The following is a 21,923-nucleotide window of genomic DNA, read 5'->3' on the forward strand; positions in this document are numbered from 1 at the left end:
GTATCTTTAAATAAATCATTCATTTAAAGTTTTGGTCATATGACCCACTCATAATCGCGTTAAATAATCGTGATTACAATATTGAACAAAATAATCGTGATTATGATACAAGCACGACTCATACAGGACGCTTCAGAATGGTATGTTTTTTTTTTTTTTTGTAGTGGTCTCATACTTTTTAGATGCGATGTTATTTGTAAATGCTACTGTTGTTTGTTACCTTTTGATATACGGTTTTGAGCTTATTAAACCTTTAGTACAGCATGATAATGATTGTGTTGTAGCATTTTTGTAGAGTAATTGTTTAATTTGTAAGAGTAATAATTTATAATAGTAACACACCCCTTGGTTGCGTGTTCCTGAGGGCAGGGTTTATGTACATTTTTGGGTTAGTGACGTCACAAACCCAGGAAGCAGCACGTTGTAGTCCCTACCAGCAGTCTGTTGTAATTTCTCCCTTTGCATTGAATGGTGCTGTTTATGCTCAAACGCCAACATTACACAATAACTAAAGTTAAAAAAGGGAAATTATAATCAAGAACCCCTTTAATTTGTGTTCCGAAGACGAGAAAAGCTCTTGCATATTTGGAATGGCATGAGGGTGAGTAATTAATTACCTAATTTTCATTTTTAGGTGAACTAACCCTTTAAAGTATTGCCTTAATTTAAAGATGAAGTGAGTAATTATCATCCCTCTAGAATCACTAAAGGGACTTTTGAAAACAATTGTTTTGGGAGAAATTGTTTTTAAATTAAGCAAGTTTTTTTAAGGTAAATGACACACTTTAGCCACTCTGTGAAAAGAGTAATACTATTAAACAAATGTAGCCACATAGATAAAATTATTTAAAAAAAATGTTTTTTTACAGAACTACCTCAATTTTGAAGCGTTTGGATGAATCAAATGGCTTTATTATAGCTGTCTCTGTATATTTTAGCAAGTATTTTAATGGATTTTTTTTAAATAAACAATATTATATATTAATATAAGACAATGTTAATTTAAGCAAGTATTAAAAAAAGGATAAAATGACATATATATACTTCAATTTCGAAAGGTTTGGATTAATTACATGACAAGTATATATACTGTATTTCAGTATATATACATATATTTCATAGGCTATATATAAATATATATTTTAAAATATGTTCAATATTTTACAAATTTTAAACAATTAAGAATACTAAATTATATTTTAAATGAATATATTTCAGCAAGTATTTTGACAAAAATGACACACTCCAGCTTTAAAAGAAACAGCAGCTGCTATGCTAGATTCAGTGATTTCATCCTGCAAACAGCTGAAAATGACTATTGCATCTCTCTTGTAGAAACTTGCCTTTTCCGATGAACCGTTCTCTTGAATGATTAAACAGATGAACCTCTGTGGAGAGGCTAATTAACATTCTCATCTAATCACCACACAATTAAGATCAACTGCCTCCCAAAGGGCTCAGCGGGAGAACAGGGATGTAAAGGGGAACAATACGTCAGGAGATTAAATCTCCAGACACACAGCACCTCACGTCATTCTGAGTGATGACTGTGTGCTAAATGCTGTGAGGAATGAAAGTCTGGAGCTTCATTCATGAGCACTGGAATCAGATTTTACCTCAGGCTTTACCTCTTTTTACCTGTCAAATACGTGTGACACTCAAAAGTGGTCATGTCATGCCTATTGTGGACGAGTTGGCATCCTTACTTTCGATTCGTCTTCGGTCTTGACGTCAGGTTCTAGTTTCATCTTATCTGTTTCGTCCTCTGCTGTCCATCCCTGATCCCATTCACTGCAGCATAATGAGTCTTCAGCCTGCGGAGCTCCAGACGGATTTACTTTCCCACTCTGAAATGACATATGAGGTTTAAAGAAATTAACCCAAAATATTATTGTATATATCAGTAATACGACTCAATTTAGCCGCAGTGTTGACGTCAGGAACATTTATAAACTCGAGGGCAGGAATGTCGAGGGTTGAGTCCACATTTATGGAGGAAAAGTTAGCTTCTCCATTTTCAGAGCTGGAAACCTAGAATGAACAAACCAGAGTGAATGAACACTTGCTAACTACTTATTAACCAAATTACTTTGGTTAGTGCCCACAAACTTTATTATGAAGCTACTGCAATATAATACATTGTTTTACTACAATAAAAATATTATTATTAAAAATAATCTATATCTATAAATCTCTCTCTCTCTATCTATCTATATACTCAGGGGGTGGGGGTGCGGGGGGCAGGGAATGGCCATCATGGAGATAATGAAAATATCTGAAGACTGATACAAAAATGAATGTTAAAAATAAAAATTGATGTTAAAAATATATATAGATTGATAGATATACACACATACATAAAATGTAAACAAATGTACATTTCAGCAATTCATGAACAGACACCTTGTATATGAATTTTTTTACTAACTATATAGGGATATGCTAGATAATTCCTTTTGTAAAACTGACAATATCTGACAAATCACTTTGTGAGCAAAACCTGATGTATGCCACTTAAAGGGATAGTACACCCAAAAATAAAATTACCCCATGATTTACTCACCCTCAAGCCATCCTAGGTGTATATGACTTTCAGAGGAACACAATCGGAGTTACTATAAAAAAATAAAGTTAGCGATTCCAGTTTATAAAATATGGATATTTTTCTTACAAAACATCAATTCGCTTCAGAAGGCCTTTATTAACCCCCCGAGCCGTGTGGAGCACTTTTTATGATAGATAGACGCACTTTATTGGGCTTCAAAATCTTGACCCTCATTCACTGCCATAATAAAGCTTGGAAGAGCCAAGACATTTTTTAAATAAACTCCAATTGTATTCGTCTGAAAGAAGAAAGTCGTATACACTTGGGATCGGCTTGAGGGTGAGTAAATCATGGGGTTATTTTCACTTTTGTGTGAACAATCCTTTTAAAAACCTGAGCTCTCAAACACCCACAGGATCCAGTGCCGCTCACTGTCATTTCTCCATTTACAGCCTCAACAGACAGACCTGCTGTTCATCGGCCCAATCAAACAGCACAGAAATTTCACAGAGGTAACTGACAGAGCTTCACTGGCTTATGGCCCATCAGTGCTGTATTGTGATGTTGAATTTGTACATTAAAAATACCGTTTGAGAGGAGCTCAGAGAGCCATTTCCCTGAAAGCAGATCTGGGTTTCTGGAAAAGATGTGGATGGTGAAAGACACTCCTTTACTTCCTCAAGCTGATCATCTCCAAAATAAGACGTCACTGGGTTGAACTTCCCTGATACCTAAAAACCCAAATGAGAAGAAACCAGCAAATACTGAAGAACAGATTCTTATTGGGTTTTATGCAAGTGGGTTTAAATGAAGATTTGAACCCAGACCAATCCATAAGTGGTAATGGAGGGAAGGGCATGGCCCTCTTTCTGTAGGGCAAGGTGAATGTAAACATCCTCCTCCGTGTTTGTGTCGCACAGGAAGAGCAACAGGATGTCCTCCTGGTAGCTGTGGATGGCGGCCACCAGAGTTCGCCCACAGCACATCCTTTCACAGGAAAAAGTGAAGAAAAAGAAAATAACTAGTGCAGCCAAAAGCTGGTTCTAATGCATGGAAAACAAGCATACAACACAAAAAGTCTAGTCGAATTTGTGAATAAATGACAGAGATTTAGGGATTAACAGTTTGAATCAGCCTAATGAATCACTTGCTCAGAATCAATTCATTCATTGAACTGATTGGCTTACTGAACTGCAAGTCTTCATTACTTTTTTAGAAGAAGCCTTAAAGCCTTATTGCTTGCATTGAAAAAAAAAATGATGTAGAACAGACAGACTAGATAATTAAGATAAACAATGAATAAATAAATAAATAAAAGTACTATTTTATTTATTACATTTAGTCTGTGACCCACAGACATCACCAGACTCTTGGTCTCATCCTTTGAAATGCTTTTCCCAGCCTTTAATGCAGCCAATTCCAATTGTTGCTTGTTTTGGGGAGTTTCTGCCTTTACTCTCCTCTCCAGCTGGTGAAATTCATGTTCAATCGGATTTAAATCTGGAGATTGATTTGGGCAATCGAAGACTTTCCATTTCTTTGCCCTTATAAATTCCTTGATTGAACTGGCAGGGTGTTTTGGGTCATTGTCCTGATGAAATATGAAGCACTCCCCAATGAATCTGGTGGCATTTTCTTGAATATTGGTAGGCAAGATGTTTTTGTAACCTTCCAAATTCATTCTGCTACTGTCATCATACATTAAGTCATCAGTAAAGTTGAGAGGGGCTGTTCCAGAGACAGCCATGCATGCCCATGCCGTGACACCCCCTCCACCATGCTTTACAGATGAGGCTGCATGCTTGGGATCATTTGTAGTTCCCTTTTTTCTCCACATTTTTGCTTTCCCATCACTTAGATAAAGGTTCATCTTTGTCTCATCGGTCCATGAACACAGTTCCAGAACTCTTCTGGCTCACCTTTGTCCTTTTTTTGCAAACTCTAATCTTGTCTTTCTATTTTTGGTGCTGGTCAGAGGTTTGCATCTTGCTGTGTAGCATCTGTAATTCTGTGTCAAAGTCTCCTGAGGACAGTAGATTGTCAGAGCATCACTCCAGCTTTCTGGAAGTTGTTGCTGATTTTACCAACATGTCTTTTAGGATTCATTTTCACAGCTTTTAAGATTTGTCTGTCATCGACTACTGTTGTTTTCTCAGCCGATCAGGTAGTTGTTGGTTGCTGGTGTCGCTGGTGGTTTCCAAACTCTTGATTTCTCCATGTCCTTTGTTTTTGCTAGAGCTCTAACTGACCTCTTTTCTTTTAGCATCCAAATTGCTTGCTTTTCTCTCAAAGTCAGCTCCCTCATCTTCATCCTGGTTTGTGTGTGTAATGATCGAATGCAAGATTCAGAATACAGAAGTAATGGATATAACTGATATAACATTCCCTGCTTTTAATATCTGAAGAATTAATGCAACAGGACACAGCTGATCACTTAGAAAGACCTGTGAGGCAACTGTTCCAATACTTATGCTCACATCAGATGAAACACTAAAAGTGCTGAACTTCTTAGCTGATAAAACATCGGTGTGTTGAATCACCCAATAATAAAATGTGACATTCTGTAGTTTTGTCTCATATTCATCTTTTAATCATATTTGTAAATGTCTTGACTCCACAGCAAACAGAGCAATTTTGTCTTTACTGTTTCAATACTTTTGGAGGGCACTGTATATATACATTTTCCGGTGACGCTGCTCAGGCGACCTGGACTCAGGTGCTGCTACGCTACACTGATTATGTTTGTTCGGCAACAGGCCTCCGCTTCCACCAGTCATCATGGGGAATGTGCGTTCATTAAGACGGAAAATGGAGGAGCTCTGCATCAATGCTCGGGCGTGTTACGAGTATCGTGAAGCTAGCATCATAGCTCTAACAGAGACCTGGTTACATCAAAGCATTCCTGACTCGTTATTTGAATTGGATGGTTTCGCACTCGTGCGTCTGGATAGGATGGAGGTGACTGGGAAGAGTAGAGGAGGAGAAATCGGTGTTTACATCAAAGACGACTGGTGTGCTCAACACAATGTACGGGACAAGGTATGTAACCCTGACCTAGAGCTACTTTGTTTGTCTTTAAGACCCATGTACCTACCCAAGGAATTTGGGAAAATTATTTTATGTGTTATTTATGTCCCACCGGATGGAAACGCAGAGAAAGAAGCGGCTGAAATCGCTGATTGTGTCTAGAATCAACTACAAAGAACACCCCGTGCTTCTGTTTTTGTTATGGGCAATTGTAACGACTATAAGTTAGAATTAGCATTGCCTGGCTATGATCAGTATGTCAGATGTGAAACTCGGGACAAGAGGATTCTGGACAAATGCTATGGCAATGTTAAAAAAGCATATACCGCAAAGGCCAAGCCTCCGTTGTCCAATTCTGACCACAATGAGATTCACTTAATTCCAACTTCTAGAACTGTTTTTAAAAGCAGCAAACCAGAGGTCAAGACTATATCTGGGTGGTCAGAGAATAGTGTAGAGACACTTAAAGGATGCTTTTTGAGTACAGACTGGGAAATCCTACAGAACGGGGACATTCAAGAGGCTACTGACACAACGACTGAATATTACGTTTTGTGTGGACAATGTTCTGGAAAAGAAATGTGTAACTGTCTTTCCTAATAACAAACCATACATTACTAAAGAAATTAAAGAATGTATTAATTGGAAGCAGCAGGCATTTAAGGAGAAGGACTGGGTTGGACAGAGTGGTACAAAAAGAACTCCCTGACATGTTGAGAGGTGCTAGGAAAAGACAAAAGGAAATATTGGAGCAGAAGTTCACCTCCACTTCATCTAAAAAGTTATGGGACACTATTAAGGTGATGACAAATATGAATAATAGACATAAGAATCTCTGTACTAATAATGATTTAGAGAAGGCAAATGAATTAAATGAGTTATATCTCAGATTTGATATACAAGATCATACTCAGGAAGGTATGTACTTTCCAGAGACCTCTGTAAGCGAGGATACTTCTTTCAGTGTGATAATTGATCCCCAGAAGGTTTGTTAATTCTTTTATCAAATTAACACTAGAAAGTCCACAGGACCTGATGGTATAGCTGCCCTTTTAAAATCATGTGCTGAGGAGCTTACAATTGCATGGTGCCCTGTTTTTCAGTGATCTGTGGATTGTCATACTGTCCCTGATACTAGGAAAAAAATTATCTGTTATTGTTGCTTTACCAAAGATATCATGTCCAGTGGAGAACCATGATTATAGGCCAATAGTCTTGACATCATGTGTTATGAAGTGCTTTGAGAGGTATATGGTGTCCTTGCTAAGGACAGAGGTAAAACCTGTTTTAGATCCACTCCAGTCCCACAAAGTTGTGTCAGTTCCCCAACTCTCTTTACACTGTATACAAATGAATGCATAAGTCATGATCCCAGTAACCCCATAATAAAATATTCAGATGATACATCCCTGCTGAGCCTCTTGTATAATGATACTAATCCATCAGTATACAGGTGCTGGTCATAAAATTAGAATATCATGAAAAAGTTGATTTATTTCAGTAATACCATTCAAAAAGTGAAACTTGTATATTAGATTCAATATGTTTCAAATGTTTATTTCCTTTCATTTTGATGAATATATCTGACAACTAATGAAAGTCCCAAATTCATTATCTCAGAAAATTAGTGAAAATGAATATTGAATATTGTGAAAATGTTCAATATTGAAGACACCTGGTGCCACACTCTAATCAGCTAATTAACTCAAAACACCTGCAAAAGCCTTTAAAGGGTCTCTCAGTCTAGTTCTGTAGGCTACACAATCATGGGGAAGACTGCTGACTTCACAGTTGTCCAAAAGACGACCATCGACACCTTGCACAAGGAGGGCAAGACACAAAAGTTCATTGCTAAAGAGGCTGGCTGTTCACAGAGCTCTGTGTCCAAGCACATTAATAGAGAGGCGAAGGGAAGGACAAGATGTGGTAGAAAAAAAGTGTACAAGCAATAGGGATAACCGCACCCTGGAGAGGATTGTAAAACAAAACCCATTCAAAAATGTGGGGGAGATTCACAAAGAGTGGACTGCTGCTGGAGTCAGTGCTTCAAGAACCACCACGCACAGACGTATGCAAGACATGGGTTTCAGCTGTCGCATTCCTTGTGTCAAGCCACTCTTGAACAAGAGACAGCGTCAGAAGCGTCTTGCCTGGACTAAAGACAAAAAGGACTGGACTGCTGCTGAGTGGTCCAAAGTTATGTTCTCTGATGAAAGTAAATCAAGGTCCCAGAGTCTGGAGGAAGAGAGGAGAGGCACATAATCCACGTTGCTTGAGGTCCAGTGTAGAGCTGAAGGCCACTATCAGAGCAACATGGGCTCTCATAACACCTGAGCAGTGCCACAGACTGATCGACTCCATGCCACGCCGCATTGCTGCAGTAATCCAGGCCAAAGGAGCCCCAACTAAATATTGAATGCTGTACATGCTCATACTTTTCATGCTCATACTTTTCATGCTCATACTTTTCAGTTGGCCAACATTTCTAAAAATAATTTTTTTGCATTGGACATAATTGATATTCTAATTTTCTGAGATACTGAATTTGGGACTTTCATTTGTTGTCAGTTATAATCATAAAAATTAAAGGAAATAAACATTTGAAATATATCAGTCTGTGTGTAATGAATGAATCTAATATACAAGTTTCACTTTTTGAATGGTATTACTGAAATAAATCAACTTTTTCTGGATATTCTAATTTTATGACCAGCACCTGTATTATTCAGAGGTAGAAATGTTTGCTAAATGGTGTGACCTAAATCATCTCATAAATATTAAAAAACTGAGGAAATGGTTTTTGACCCCAAGTCAACTGGGAATCACTCACCCGTATTTATTCATGAGGAACCCATTAAACAGGTGTGCTCCTATAAATACCTGGGTGTTTATATGGATAACTAACTTACCTGGGGACCCCATGTAGATAGTATATGTACTTGTGTACAGCAGAGGTTACATTGTTTTACGAAGACAGAGTTTATGGGTTCAGCAGAAAGTAATGTATCTATTTTAGCTGTAATTGGAAGTGTACTACATTATGGTTATACTATGTGGTTCGGAAACATAACGGTTCAATCTAAAGCCAAACTGGCACATCTGGTAAAGACGGTAATGGGAATTATAGGAAAAAGGGAATATTAAACCTTGGAATCATCTTATGAGCAGTCAGTTCTTAAGGAGGTCACCAAGATATTATCTGACCCCTCACATAGCTTACACCCTGAGTATGAGTTGCTGCCTTCTGGCAGACGATATAGGCTGCCTGTGTGCAGACACATTCGTTTTAAGAAATCTTTTGTACCAACGTCAATTAGACTTCTAAACATGTCATTTATTTATGTAACCTTTGTTGGTTATGATTGTTATTGTGGCTTGGAATGTTGGTTTCTATTAGGGATGCAATGATACCATTTTTTCAGAACCGATCCGATACCGAAAATTCTGAGTATCTGCCGATACCGATCCAATCCGATACCAGCACAGTTTTTTTTTTTTTTTTTTTAAATCAATGTAGATTTTCTATACTTCTGTGTTGACCTGATCATCACTCATTTTTGTATTAAACACAATCTACTACATATAGATAACTTCATTTTAATGAAAAATAACAAATGAAAAAAAATATATAATCATAATCTATGACAAAAATACTATTATAAACTAGGTTAGTGGATAATTCAGCAGCAAAAGATAGACTACTCTAGAAAAATCATGGGTGCACAATTTTATCAAATATAGTGAAACATTTTTATTTACAAATAAAAGTGAATAAGTGTATGACTAAATCTGGTAAAATGTTACACATTGCTCTTTATATTGTTGTAAAATACATTTATGAAAAACAAGCAAGTAGCCTACATATATAAATATATACTATAAAATTAAAAAGACATTTATTTTACATGTGTAGCACAGTAATGAAGGCAGCAACATATGATAGATAGGACAGAACAAGAAAGACTATTAACAATCTTTCATTGCACAAAAGTATTATAATACGAAAGGCTCCAATACAGAGCGGCACAAAGCACTTATGTGCATCCCGTGCACAGAATGATGCGCTTGAAACAACACGGAGTCACAGCGTGCAGGCTGCGCAGCACTCGGGAGTCCGCATAGAAAAGTTCAAAGTACAAAAGGAAGATATTGATGCGTAGTGTATTAAGTCTGTGCGTTAGTATATTGAGCATTTTCTTTTAACAGTTTTAAACCTCAGTCACTGTGTGCTCTTGAAGAGAGTTTGACTGTAGTAACTGAACGTGACACGCAGTTTGAATGCTGAATGGAGGATGACAGACAGCCGCAGCGGAGAGAAGAGTTTACCTGAACTTGAATTTAACGATTTAAATATTCATCTGTACCTCAGATTAAACAATGGAACAGCTTCAGAACACTTGAAATATAGTGCACGAAAACGTTATGGTGATTTATAATGTTTTTGTGCCTTTTGTGGGGCTCAACAATAACAGAATAGTATACGCACAATATCGGATTTGGATAGGTCTAGTCTGACCGATACTCAATCCGCAGAAAATGACCGTATAGGAGCCGATCCTGAGTATCGGATCGACGCATGTGGATTTTGTGATGCATATTTGATTTTATGTGGATTTTTATTATGTAATGTAATATTGATCAGTGTATGTGTCTGCGGGCTCCAGGGTCCAAGACAAATAAAGTGTATTGAATAAAGTGGACAATAAAGTGTATTGAATTGAATTGAAATGAAATACATATATTAGGGGTGGCACGGTACATGTATTCGTATCGAACCGTCACAGTACGGACATCTCGGTTCGGTGTATGATGCCTTACGACGAATACAGGCAATTCACCCCCAATCCAGAAGGGGGCGCCCGCAACAATACAACGCTGTTTGATAACCGCTAGCAGAAGAATAGCGAATGCTATGAGAGTTGCACACAACAAAGCCCCCAGACAGTGACCATGTGCTGATTCTGAACTAGGGATGGGCGATACCTCTTATTTTATTTTCGATCCGATACCGATATTTTCAAGCCCAGTATCGTCGATACCGATACAGATACCTGTAAGCTAAAATTATCTTTTAAATTATTAAAAGAATATGCTCAGTAATTATACTCACTTAATATTAGATTTTAAAGCCATGTTTTTTTTTTTTACATTTCACAGGCCTTTGTGTTTACATTGTCAGAAATTAAATAATAAATTATATTTTAGCCCATTACTGGGGCAGTAACCTCAAAGGTGCACCTATACCCCTTAAAAGGGAGCATATTAGTACCATACAAGTATGCATGTTTTAAGGGTAGAGATAAGTTACAAAGGTGCACCTTTAAAGGTACCTCATGAAAAATAAACATGGTGTAATATGTAACATACAGTAAGTATGTTACATACAGTACTAAAATGTATTATTATTATTACCATGGTAAATTTGTGGTTACTACAGTTTTACTACAAATACTGTGGTAAACTGTGGTTACTGTAATAAAACCAATGGTTAATTTTTTTTAAAAGGCTGTCAGAATGCTGTACTCCTAAAGGTGAAACTTTAGCATATATTTTTTTCTGACAGATTTATTAACAGCAATTACAGAACAACATAATCCATTTGAACGTTTAACAACAGTTTAAATTTACTTACACAAACTAGCTTATTTAAAATAAATATTACATGTACACAAAAGTTTGGGGTTAGTAAGATTTTGTAGTATTTTTTAAACAAGTCTCTTGCTCACCAAGGCTGCACTTATTTGAACAAAAATACAGTAAAAACTGCAATATTGTGAAATATAACTTTTCTATTTTAATGTAGGCCTATTTTAAAAAATTTTTTTTTTAAATGCATCTGTGATCAAAGCTGAATTTTCAGCATCATTATTCCAGTCTTCAGTGTCACATAATCCTTCAGAAATAAATCTAATATCATTTGCTGCTCAGGAAACATTTCTGATTATTATTGCTGCTTCATATTTGAGTAGAAATCGTGATGAATTTTTCAGAATTAATTTTATATATAGTAATAATGACATGTAATGTAATGTAATAATGTGGCAATGGTTTCTTAGGATCTACTTATGCTTCTGATGCTTTTGGGAAACGTGTCTCTAATGGTTAGAGAGTCGGACTCGTAATCCAAAGGTTGCGGGTTCGAGTCTCGGGTCGGCAGGGATTGTAGGTGGGGGGAGTGAATGTCCAGCGCTCTCTCCACCCTCAATACCATGACTGAGGTGCCCTTGAGCAAGGCACCGAACCCCCAACTGCTCCCCGGGCGCCGCAGCATGGCTGCCCACTGCTCCGGGTGTGTGTTCACGGTGTGTGTGTGTTCACTGCTGTGTGTGTGTGCACGATGGATGGGTTAAATGCAGAGCACGAATTCCGAGTATGGGTCACCATACTTGGCTGTATGTCACTTCACTTCACTTCACTTAAAATATCTGAATGCTAAACTATTATTTATTATGTAAATTATAGCCTTTGTACTTCAGTTGCGTTCCAACAGTGACACAGAGGCGGGCGCACTGATGTTTGACTCACTGTATTTTATTTTGATAAAGTACCAACTGCGCTGTCAAGTTAGCAATGCTGGAACTGATGTGTGTTTTTGTGTGCGCGCGCGCTCCTTTCCTTATACCAGCAGAATCAACTTTAAACACTTATTGTCTTATTAATATCACTGTATAAATGTCTGCTTTTATTTGTGTACACTCACAATGAAAACAAAACAGATTTTATATAACGTAATAATATTTAGTATTTTCACCTCTAGATGGAAAATTGTAATTTGCACTACTGTCTGTTCAAAATAAATTAATAGAAACTGAGCATAGTAGATTTCTTTTCTTCACCCTGTTGTACCGTAATCGTATCGAACCGTGACCCCCGAACCGAGGTACGTACCGAACTGTGTCATCTGTGTACTGTGCCACCCCTAATATATACACACATATATATACACTTGAGTAAATTGTCACAATATTTTCACTTTGGGAGAACCATTACTTAAAAATATTAATAAATAATAATATTTCAGCTTTAATAGCTTGCAAAAGTATTATAAAGAAGGCAACATTTCCAATTTTTATCCATTTTAAATTTTTCCTCTCATTTTTATTTATTTTTTTAACAAATGGTTTTCATTAGTTGTAATTAAAGGGTCATATGACGTTGCTAAAAAGAATATTATTTTGTGTATTTGGTGTAATGCAATGCGTTTATACGGTTTAAGGTTCAAAAAACATTTTCCACATACTGTACATTATTGTTGCTCCTCTATGCCCCGCCTTTCTGAAACACATCGATTTTTACAAATCTCATTGTTCTGAGAAGCAAGGCCTGCTCTGATTGGCCAGCTATCCAGTGCATTGTTGTTGGCCGAATACCTCCAACGTGTAACGGAAATGTTACACCCGTTACCGTATTGTGATGCCGTGTCCCGGCGCGACGAGACAAAAACAATAAAACCCATTATAAACGAGGCATTTGTTGAATCCAGTGGGGACATAATTACTGATTATAATGACTTACACTATCTTTTTATGTGTTGCATTGTGCCGCGTAAACATTACCATGTCTGCATTTGTGATCAAAGAAACAAGCACTACTCTACACAGCTCAAAACTCACGTTTGAATAGTCAGTGGCAATTCTTTAAATAAGAAAACGTACTTACAAGCTGTGAATCAGAAGCGCCAGACTGTCCTAGCAAAGTTGGACTACTCCCAGGTTCAGGAAATAGTCCTCCGTAAAATGTGCTGCACACACTCTAATATTTGGATTGAACTGTTCTGGAACAGTGTTGTTAATACAACTTAACCACTGATTTCTAGTTGTGTCCTCTTTTGGAAGCCCAAACAAAGTACTTCCGCTTTAACACAGAGTCTCCACGACATGGCGCCGGCGGAAGCAACAATTCTACAGCGAGAATAATAGTTCAGCGAGAATAATTAGTTGCATATATTTTGGCGGTGTTTTGCAAATCTTCCCACACCGTGACGTAGACATATTCAGAGGATGTGGTCGAGTCTTAACTTTTATAAAGAATATCTCTTTGGTTTTGAGACTTTAGTCTTTGCAACTTCAGGGATCTTATCTATGCACAAACAGCTTGTAACTTTCCAAAGAGAAAGGAAAACTTAAAATCGCATCATATGACCCCTTTAATAATAACAACAATGCTTACCGTGATGGGCCGAACTCCAGCTAACATTGCCGGGACAGCCTGAGCCGGAAGATCAGCATAACAAGCTCTGGAAAGATTTTGAGAGTATACAAAGCAGCAGATATACAAACATATATATCCTAAACAAATGCAACATCTTTAATTTATGGTGTAATGCTAATAATTGTAAAACAAAACCAAAACCTCAGGTAATCATTTACATAAAATTAAGTTTAGGTTTAAACAACACTTTCATTGTTTTATAACAATTTATGAACTTACTTGACAAACCGGAGGCTGTTTCGTTCCACTTTTGTGATGTCTCCGAAGTCAACATAGTACATCTTTACTTCAGTATCACTGAACAGCTCGTGGATCACCACCCGCTAGAACCACATGTCTCTGGGGGCCACACAGCACACCTGACCCGGCCGCACATACGCATCAGGCAGCCGGTATCGCGCCGTCACTTCTGGGTATGAATAACAGCTCCTGGAAACAAGTATTACGCATGTTCAGAATGACATGCTACTCAATCCCAGCCCAAATAATTATGAAATTAATCAGTGACAATTCAACGTACAACATAATGAGTGAGATACCTCATTTCAATCATCATGTTCTCCAGGGCTCTGGGATCCTTGTTTTGGCTGAAGCGGATGTAGAAGTGGCTGGGAGACTCCGTCTGCTCTACCAGGACAGGCACCAGCTCTCTCTCCCTCCTGCGAGCTGGGGGCTTCAGCTTCTGGCAGCGCACTGCGTCTGGAGGAACTACTGAAACTCGACTCACAACCAGCTCTGGGAAAAGATCCACCATCTACAACAAACAATTTTTTTTTTCAATTTACTTATTTATTTAGTCATTTAGCAGACGCTTTTATCCAAAGCGACTTACAAATGAATTATTTACAGTGGTGCCCAAGATAATTAGAACATTAGTATTCCCAGGTTTAAAAAAAAAAAGAAGAAAAAGTACACTTCCATAATGTACTTGAAGCGCTTTATTCTCATGCACTAATTTTGTACTTAAAATACTAAAAAAAGATTCTTTAGTACTTCTTAATATAAATTTAAAATCAACTAAGTGTTCTAAACTGTGCTATTTTGGGACACGATGAATATGAACTAAAAGGTGCTTTTAACATACTATCTCAGTTTTTAAAAATATATTTATTTACCACTTGTAGTACACTTGAACCCATCTTTCATACACTAGTACACTCAAGTGTACTACAAGTGGTGACTAAAATACAGTTTTTAAATACAGAGATAGTCTGTTAGAAGCACATTTTAGTTCATATTCACGATGTCCCAAAATAGCACAGTCGAGTACACTTAGCTTTTTTTAGTATATTAAGTAGTTTATTTAGTATATTATATTGTTCTATTATATGTAGTACTAATAATGTAGTAGTAATAATGCCTTTTTATACATAAATACCACACAACTTTACTAAAGTACATTTTGTAAGTTTCCATAGGATTGATATTGGAGGGAATGATAATGGATTATCAATAATGAATCTTAACCTGATGGATGGTTTTATTGGCGATTCTGAGCTCAGTCTCAGACTCTTGGGTGTCTGTTTATTGCTCCACCTCGCTCCCACGCAGACTCGGCACAGCTGAAGTAATAGGCTTTGCTGTAGGGATTCTGGGATTCGTTCGTCAGACTGGAGGTGGTGCCGTGACCCAGGGATAATTCTTGGAAAAGGAATACATCACAATCAAAGTTTCATTAAAGATGATCAATAAGCTAGAAGCACTCATTTGTCTTTTCAAATCAATATGACATAAAAGCTAAGTACCAGGTTCAGTGGGTTGTATATCATTTGGATTGAACTCCACAACCATCCATTGGTTTTCACTTTCGTTTTCAAGATTCAAGATTCAAGAGTTTTATTTGTCACATACACAATTACACAGAGTATAACCAGCAGTGAAATGTAGGTCAGGTCCGCTCCAAGGACAATGCAATTATAAAGTATACAAATATTAAGAGAAGAAAAGTAGAAAAAATAAAATAAAAGAATAAAATAAAAAGATAAGATAAAAAATATAAATATAAATGTGCAGGTCAGTATGTTGTTGACTTAAATAGTACTAAGAGGAATGTGCAAAATAATGTGCAAAAACGTTGTACAGGGTATATAATAGCAGCAATATGAGGTAGAGAAAAATTATGAATAGCTTATTGATATGGTGATATTTACATGGAGTCAAGTGATGTTATGACACAGAGTTAGAGTTTAGGAGCCTGATGGCCTGGGGGAAGAAGCTCCTCCTAAGTCTCTCAGTTTTTGCCATCAGGCTATGGAAGCGCTTACCAGATGGAAGCAAAGTGAATAGACGGTTACCAGGGTGATTTGAGTCCTTGATTATTTTGACAGCTCTATTTTTGCAGCGTTTGAGGTAGATGTCCTGCAGAGAGGGGAGAGCAGACCCTGAGATGCGCTCAGCTAAGCGCACAACTCTCTGTAGTGCTTTGCAGTCCTGATTGGAGCTGTTTCCATACCACACTGAGATGCACTGAGTCAATACACTTTCTATGGTCCCTGAATAGAAAGTTTTCAGGATTGCTGGTGAGACCCTGAATTTCCTCAGCTGTCGCAGATGGTGCAGTCTTTGCCTGGCTTTCTTAACCTGTGTTTGGATGTGTGTAGTCCATGTCAGGTTCTCGGAGATGTTTACACCGAGGTACTTGAAGCTACTCACCCTCTCCACAGGGGTCCCACTGATCATAAGAGGAGTGTAGGGCTGCTGCGGTCTCTTCCTAAAGTCCATGATCAGCTCTTTAGTTTCTTTCGTCAGCACCTTTTTGGATGGACAATGTGTCACTCAAAGCCCCAACCATTTCCGTTACGCTCAGAAAGCCATACTGGCTCACCAGCCACTCCTCACCATACATTCGCAAACATTAAAAAAAAAGATAAGTTAGAAAAGCTCACTGGCGTCATCTAGAAACTCTAGAATAAATATTGCTGTGGATATGATGTTTTCATTTTCATTGAGCGATACAATATTCTGACCATCATTGAGGTTAATTTTGCGTTTAATTTTCCTTTTTGATCACACCAAAACACATTTCGTTTAGAGAGTTTGAAACTTTCTGGAAAAGTTTGCTCGGACTGGTAAAAATTTACCATAAGATGTTTAAGAAAACTTAGATTTTTCCCCACACCAACTCACTATGTATATTTTCCAGATGTGTTTGCAATGTCAAAGTATATCAACATGAACAGTATTGTCCCACACAGTGATATTTTAGTATCAAAACATGTACACCCCTAATTTTAACAGATATAAAAGGCTAAATTATTATGCAGAGCTAACATATTGACATAATTTTTTTTTTTTTTAAATATCTATCCACCTTTTTCTTGCCGTAAAAATGGGAGCTGCCATTTGTAAATTCTATGGGTATAACTTCCAGTCTCATTCACGACCAGCAATTTTTAGCTGTACAAAACAGTTCGTTTTACTGCTTGATATTGAAAATTGGTGCGTCTTACCATATTATTTTAATGTATACTCTTAATAACGAACACACTGTTTTACCGTTTACTGCATATTGTTATTCTTCTCGGCTAATGAACCGGAAGTCTCGCCCATAGGCTTACTTCTGCGTTGAAGAAAAAGGTGGATAGATAAAAATATTAATGACTCATCTTGCACCTGTGGGTGTGTCCAAATGTTTGTCCAATCAAATGCCCACTAGAGTGAAAAAAAACTCTCCCCCAATACCAACAGCTTATGACTAGTAATAGAATGTAGCAATTCATATAAACCAAATGTAGCAATTTAATATGTAGTGTGTTCAAGAAGTCTTAGCATGAATATACAGAAAAGTCATTCTCTAGGCCATAAATATTGGATTTACCAACAAACAAAAGGGATAAAATACTAATATCACCTTTCAAAATGATGTTGCCATCGAGGTGGTATTCCAAGCGCACAACATCCGGCATTTCCTTCACCATATCCAAAACATTTCTGAATCCCAGTAACCTGAGAGGCATGGGGAAGCCCAGCATGGTCTGGTAGTCTTTCTCGAGCTGCTCAGAGGTCAAACCATGCTTAGCAGAGACCAGGAGAGAGCGGACATCCTTCTTCAAACCCACGATCTTGGGTCATCCTGACAGCTAAAAACACAAGTGGGACACAATTTACTTAATCTATAGCTGACAAAACATTACAGTTTAAACCTAAATCTTATTCCACCATGATGTCAACACCGTAAACATAATTGTTTTATTGACAATACTGGTTAACGCAAAAATGCACGCGCTTACACACTCAACAACCGGCTTTAAACGTATATATCTTTGCATTTGCATTATTAATGCGTTTTATGGACAAGAGATTACCTTTTGTTCAAGATGAACGCGTTCTGTCGTTCCGTGGGGATCAAACGACAGGCCGTTTTTTTAAAAATTGTGAATTTTGCATCACAGGTGCGCGAGCGAGTTTATGTCTATGGAAGGGACGTCAAAAGTATCCTCCGAGATTTTTTTATTTTTTTTTTAAACAGGAGTGTATGCAGAAGTGCAGATGAAAGTGTGTGTGTTTTTATAGCGTCTGTGTGGGCAGAAAGCAGCATACTTCCTATGGCACGTGTTTCATCAGCATTCAATCAAGCTCCTCGCGCTGACGCTGCACTTTCTGACTTTATTTACACAGCTTCACAATGTTTTCTGATGTATACTTGAACTTTTTTCACGTTTTTATAGTCATATAGAGGACATTCAGAGAACATGCAAATTAGAATTTTTGTGTAACATTTTTTTTCCATTCAGCACCTCTGTGTAGGATGTTATCACAGTGAAATTCATTAGAAGAGTGCAAACACTCCCCTGTCATCATATGAACCTGCAGAGGCCTACAGAGATACTCCCTGTTCAGACCCACTGAAGTCCACAGGAGCAGACCAGACACCAGATGAACCCTCACAACAGATGCTTCTTATGAGTGAGCTCATGATGGAGAAAAGAACAGAACCATCTCAGCATTCTTCAAGATCTGGACGGGTAAAGCGAGAGCCATCGCCTGCTGCTAAAGAGAGGAAAACCAAAGCCCCCAAATCTGTGAAGCTCCAAGAGCCCCACAAAAGAAAAGAAAAATCAGAAGATGAAGAAGAAATAGGTGAAGCCAAAGAGGCTCAATTTATCTCCAGCAGCACTGTTGTAAATGTAGACAGTGTGAGGGAACGAATAAAAGAAGATCGAGAGGAGTTATTGGGATTATTGGAGACTGAAGGGCCTGGAGAAGGTAAGTGTGGAAAAGAAAACATCTCAGAAAAGATGGAGAACCTATAGTATATTCTTCTGTCTTAAATTTTCTCTAAAGCCTTGAAGAAGAGATACCTTGGAGTTTGTGAGCTGCTTCTCATCGTTTTGGTCCTTTCTGTGGTGATCTTCTTCTTTCCTATTTCCATATGGTTCTGTGTGAAGGTATGCTTGCAACTTCCGGGATTAGATATTAAAACTGATATGTATTTGGTAACTGTGTTCAGGTCCCGCAACTATAATTTATCATGTATAAAATTGTTTATTTCTAGATTGTGAGAGAACATGAGAGAGCTGTGAAATTTCGATTGGGGCATTTACTGCAGAAGAGACCAAGGGGCCCTGGTACATTTTAATTGACATATTAACACTTTTACAATTAGCAAGATTCTTATTATTTTATGTGAAGAATATACCATTTTTGATAATAATTGATTATTAAATAAATTTTAAATATATTTTTACTATTTCATTTTTGTTTATATTTGTTATATTAATTTATAATTCTTAATGTTCCATTAAAATTTTAAAGCTAATATAATTTTTAATTAATATATTAATGCATTTAATGTTATTTTTGTATGTTAATATTAAGAAGAAATCATTTTAACATTTTATGTTTGGGGACTAATACATACGTTTCATGTTGCTGCAGGGCTGATGTTTTATCTCCCATTTTTGGATGTGTGCCATATAGTCGACGTTCGTCTGAAAATACTGAAGATCCCTCCTCACATGGTAATTTCTTCACTTTCAAAGTAACACAAAAGCCTCCATATTTTCTGCACATAGACCTTAATCAGGTTAGACGCCATACTGAATTTAATGCGGATGAAAACGAGTATGTTAGGGACGACTTTAAGTCTTTACAATGGAACGCACTGTATGAAGGTCCAAGATCATGTATATTCACAACTGACAAACAATTTAGAGTTTTTGTCAACTGAAAGTTTTTTCGGAAAGATGTTTTGTCTGCTAAACAATCGACATATTGCAATCCAAAGCACTGTCCTTCTATAGCTCACATCCTCCCTTTCATTCCTGTAAAAATTTAATTACTACTGACTAAGGTCTGTGTAGGCAGCATTGTATTTTCAGAGATGACCTTTGAGTCATTTAGTGAAGTGCATTCTAAAAAGCTGACTGTGACAAACACCATCTCACTTACACAAGTGACACATATGTAAACATAAGGGTAGCAACTGGTTGAAGACTAGCCCAATCAAAACATTCACCCTTAGGTCTCTAGATATGGCTTGGATCTTTCAATGCAAGTAAAAATTATTTTCTTGACCCATTTTATCAACTGCTGAGAAAATTTCAAGTCTAAAAAATGCTAAAACACTTCTCCAACATGCCATATAATTGAATGTCATTGTATCCTCAGGTGGTGACCAAAGATCTGGTGTGTACCAAAGTGAGCGCGGTGTGTTACTATCGTGTCGAGAATGTGTCTGTGTGTTATTCCTCCCTCACCGGTGTCCCAGATGTGCTGCAGGCCCTGACCCAGGTCTCTGTTAGAGAGATACTGGCCCATCATGCCTTCACTGACATTTTGCTGGACCGCAAATGGATGGCCCGGGAGATTCAGGTGGACGTCAACAGATATGACATCTCATGAGGGCTTGAAACAAGACTTCTAATAAGTTTTCATTTGTTGGGCAGGTCAGTTTAGATTCGGTAACCTGCAGGTGGGGTATCAAAGTGGAAAGAGCAGAAATGTAAGTACATAGAACAGATTCCAAAAATCGTCACATTACGGGACTCATAACATACTATATGTCCTCTGTTGCAGAGAAGAAATCAATCTTCCACCTGAGCTGCAACACAACTTTGCCGTGGAGGCCGAAGCAAGACGTCAGGCACAAGTCAAAGTAAGGTGGTCTGTACAAAATGGGATTTGAACCCACAACCTTTCAGTTTTTTAACTACTATGCTTCGCACAGGTGATCTCTGCAGAGGGAGAAAAGGCTGCTTGTGAGGCACTGAAGGCCTCTGTAGAGTCTCTCTCTGGTTCTCCACTGGTCGTGCACCTTCGACTCCTGCAGCTCCTCAACAATCTGCGCTCTGAGCAGCCCGCTGTGGTCCTCAACATACCTTCTGATGTCCTGACTCAATCCATCGACCTCGCCAGTTTCATCAGACCTGCCAATCAAGGTCTGACCGCAGGTGACGGCTCAGTTGATCCAAACAAAGATTCGCCCATGATGTAAAGACAGCATGGCTATCAATGTTTACTTAGGAAGAACAGTTTCATATGACTAATTTTACATAGACAATTTACTGATACAATATTTATCTTTGCACCATTTAACTGTCACTTTAACTTAATCTTTAAAAACACTAATAATTTACACTGTTAAAGGGTTAGTTCACCCCAGAATTAAAATTATGTCATTAATTACTCACCCCTTATGTCATTCCAAACCAATAAGACCTTCGTTCACCTTCGGATCACAAATTAAGATATTTTTGATGAAATCTGAGCGCTCTCTGACCCTCCATAGACAGTAACACAACTCTAATGTTCCCAGGTCCAGAAACATAGTAAGCACATCGGTACAACAGTCCATGTGACATCTGTGGCTCAACTTCAATTTTGCGAAGCAACAAGAATACTTTTTGTGCGCAAAGAAAACAAAAATAACGACTTTATTCAACAATTCTTCTCCCCTGAGTTACTGTCTTCTGCCATTTTGGAGACTATCACAACGCATACGTACGCTTTACTCTAAGCGTAAACAACTGATTACGTTCTTGGATACTCTCCAAAATGGCAGAAGATGTAACTCGTGGGAGAAGAATTGTTAAATAAATTGTTATTTTTGTGTTTTTTTGCGCACAAAAAGTACTCTCTGAGCTTCACAACATTGAAATTGAGCCACTGATGTCACATGGACTGTTTTACCAATGTGCTT

At 37.6% G+C, this 21,923-nt stretch overlaps 1 protein-coding gene and 1 pseudogene across 2 annotated transcripts in view; one reads left to right on the top strand and one right to left on the bottom strand.

Annotated features, from left to right (window-relative positions):
- Positions 1-18,698, bottom strand: part of LOC306875252 (tudor domain-containing protein 5-like) — a 19,367-nt pseudogene extending 669 nt beyond the window's left edge. Inside the window, exons 1-11 of the transcript in view lie at positions 18,612-18,698; positions 17,634-17,829; positions 16,535-16,636; positions 15,529-15,600; positions 15,251-15,424; positions 14,323-14,537; positions 14,003-14,212; positions 13,742-13,808; positions 3,373-3,588; positions 3,133-3,276; positions 1,707-1,847 (exon numbers count right to left, since the gene is read on the bottom strand). The product of the transcript in view is annotated as a tudor domain-containing protein 5-like (transcript). The remainder of the gene's footprint in view (positions 1-1,706; positions 1,848-3,132; positions 3,277-3,372; positions 3,589-13,741; positions 13,809-14,002; positions 14,213-14,322; positions 14,538-15,250; positions 15,425-15,528; positions 15,601-16,534; positions 16,637-17,633; positions 17,830-18,611) is intronic.
- A 1-nt stretch (position 18,699) lies between these two features.
- Positions 18,700-21,218, top strand: LOC306875253 (podocin-like; the record flags this gene model as incomplete). The annotated part of the gene is made up of 8 exons (XM_079425733.1): positions 18,700-18,988; positions 19,067-19,170; positions 19,278-19,350; positions 19,661-19,743; positions 20,393-20,596; positions 20,671-20,726; positions 20,801-20,879; positions 20,952-21,218. The coding sequence occupies 8 exons, from the start codon at positions 18,700-18,702 to the stop codon at positions 21,216-21,218; spliced, it is 1,155 nt and encodes a 384-aa protein (XP_079281859.1).
- Positions 21,219-21,923: the final 705 nt, after the last annotated feature.

This window comes from Barbus barbus, assembly GCF_936440315.1.
Source record: "Barbus barbus genome assembly, chromosome: 9".
Taxonomy (NCBI): domain Eukaryota; kingdom Metazoa; phylum Chordata; class Actinopteri; order Cypriniformes; family Cyprinidae; genus Barbus; species Barbus barbus.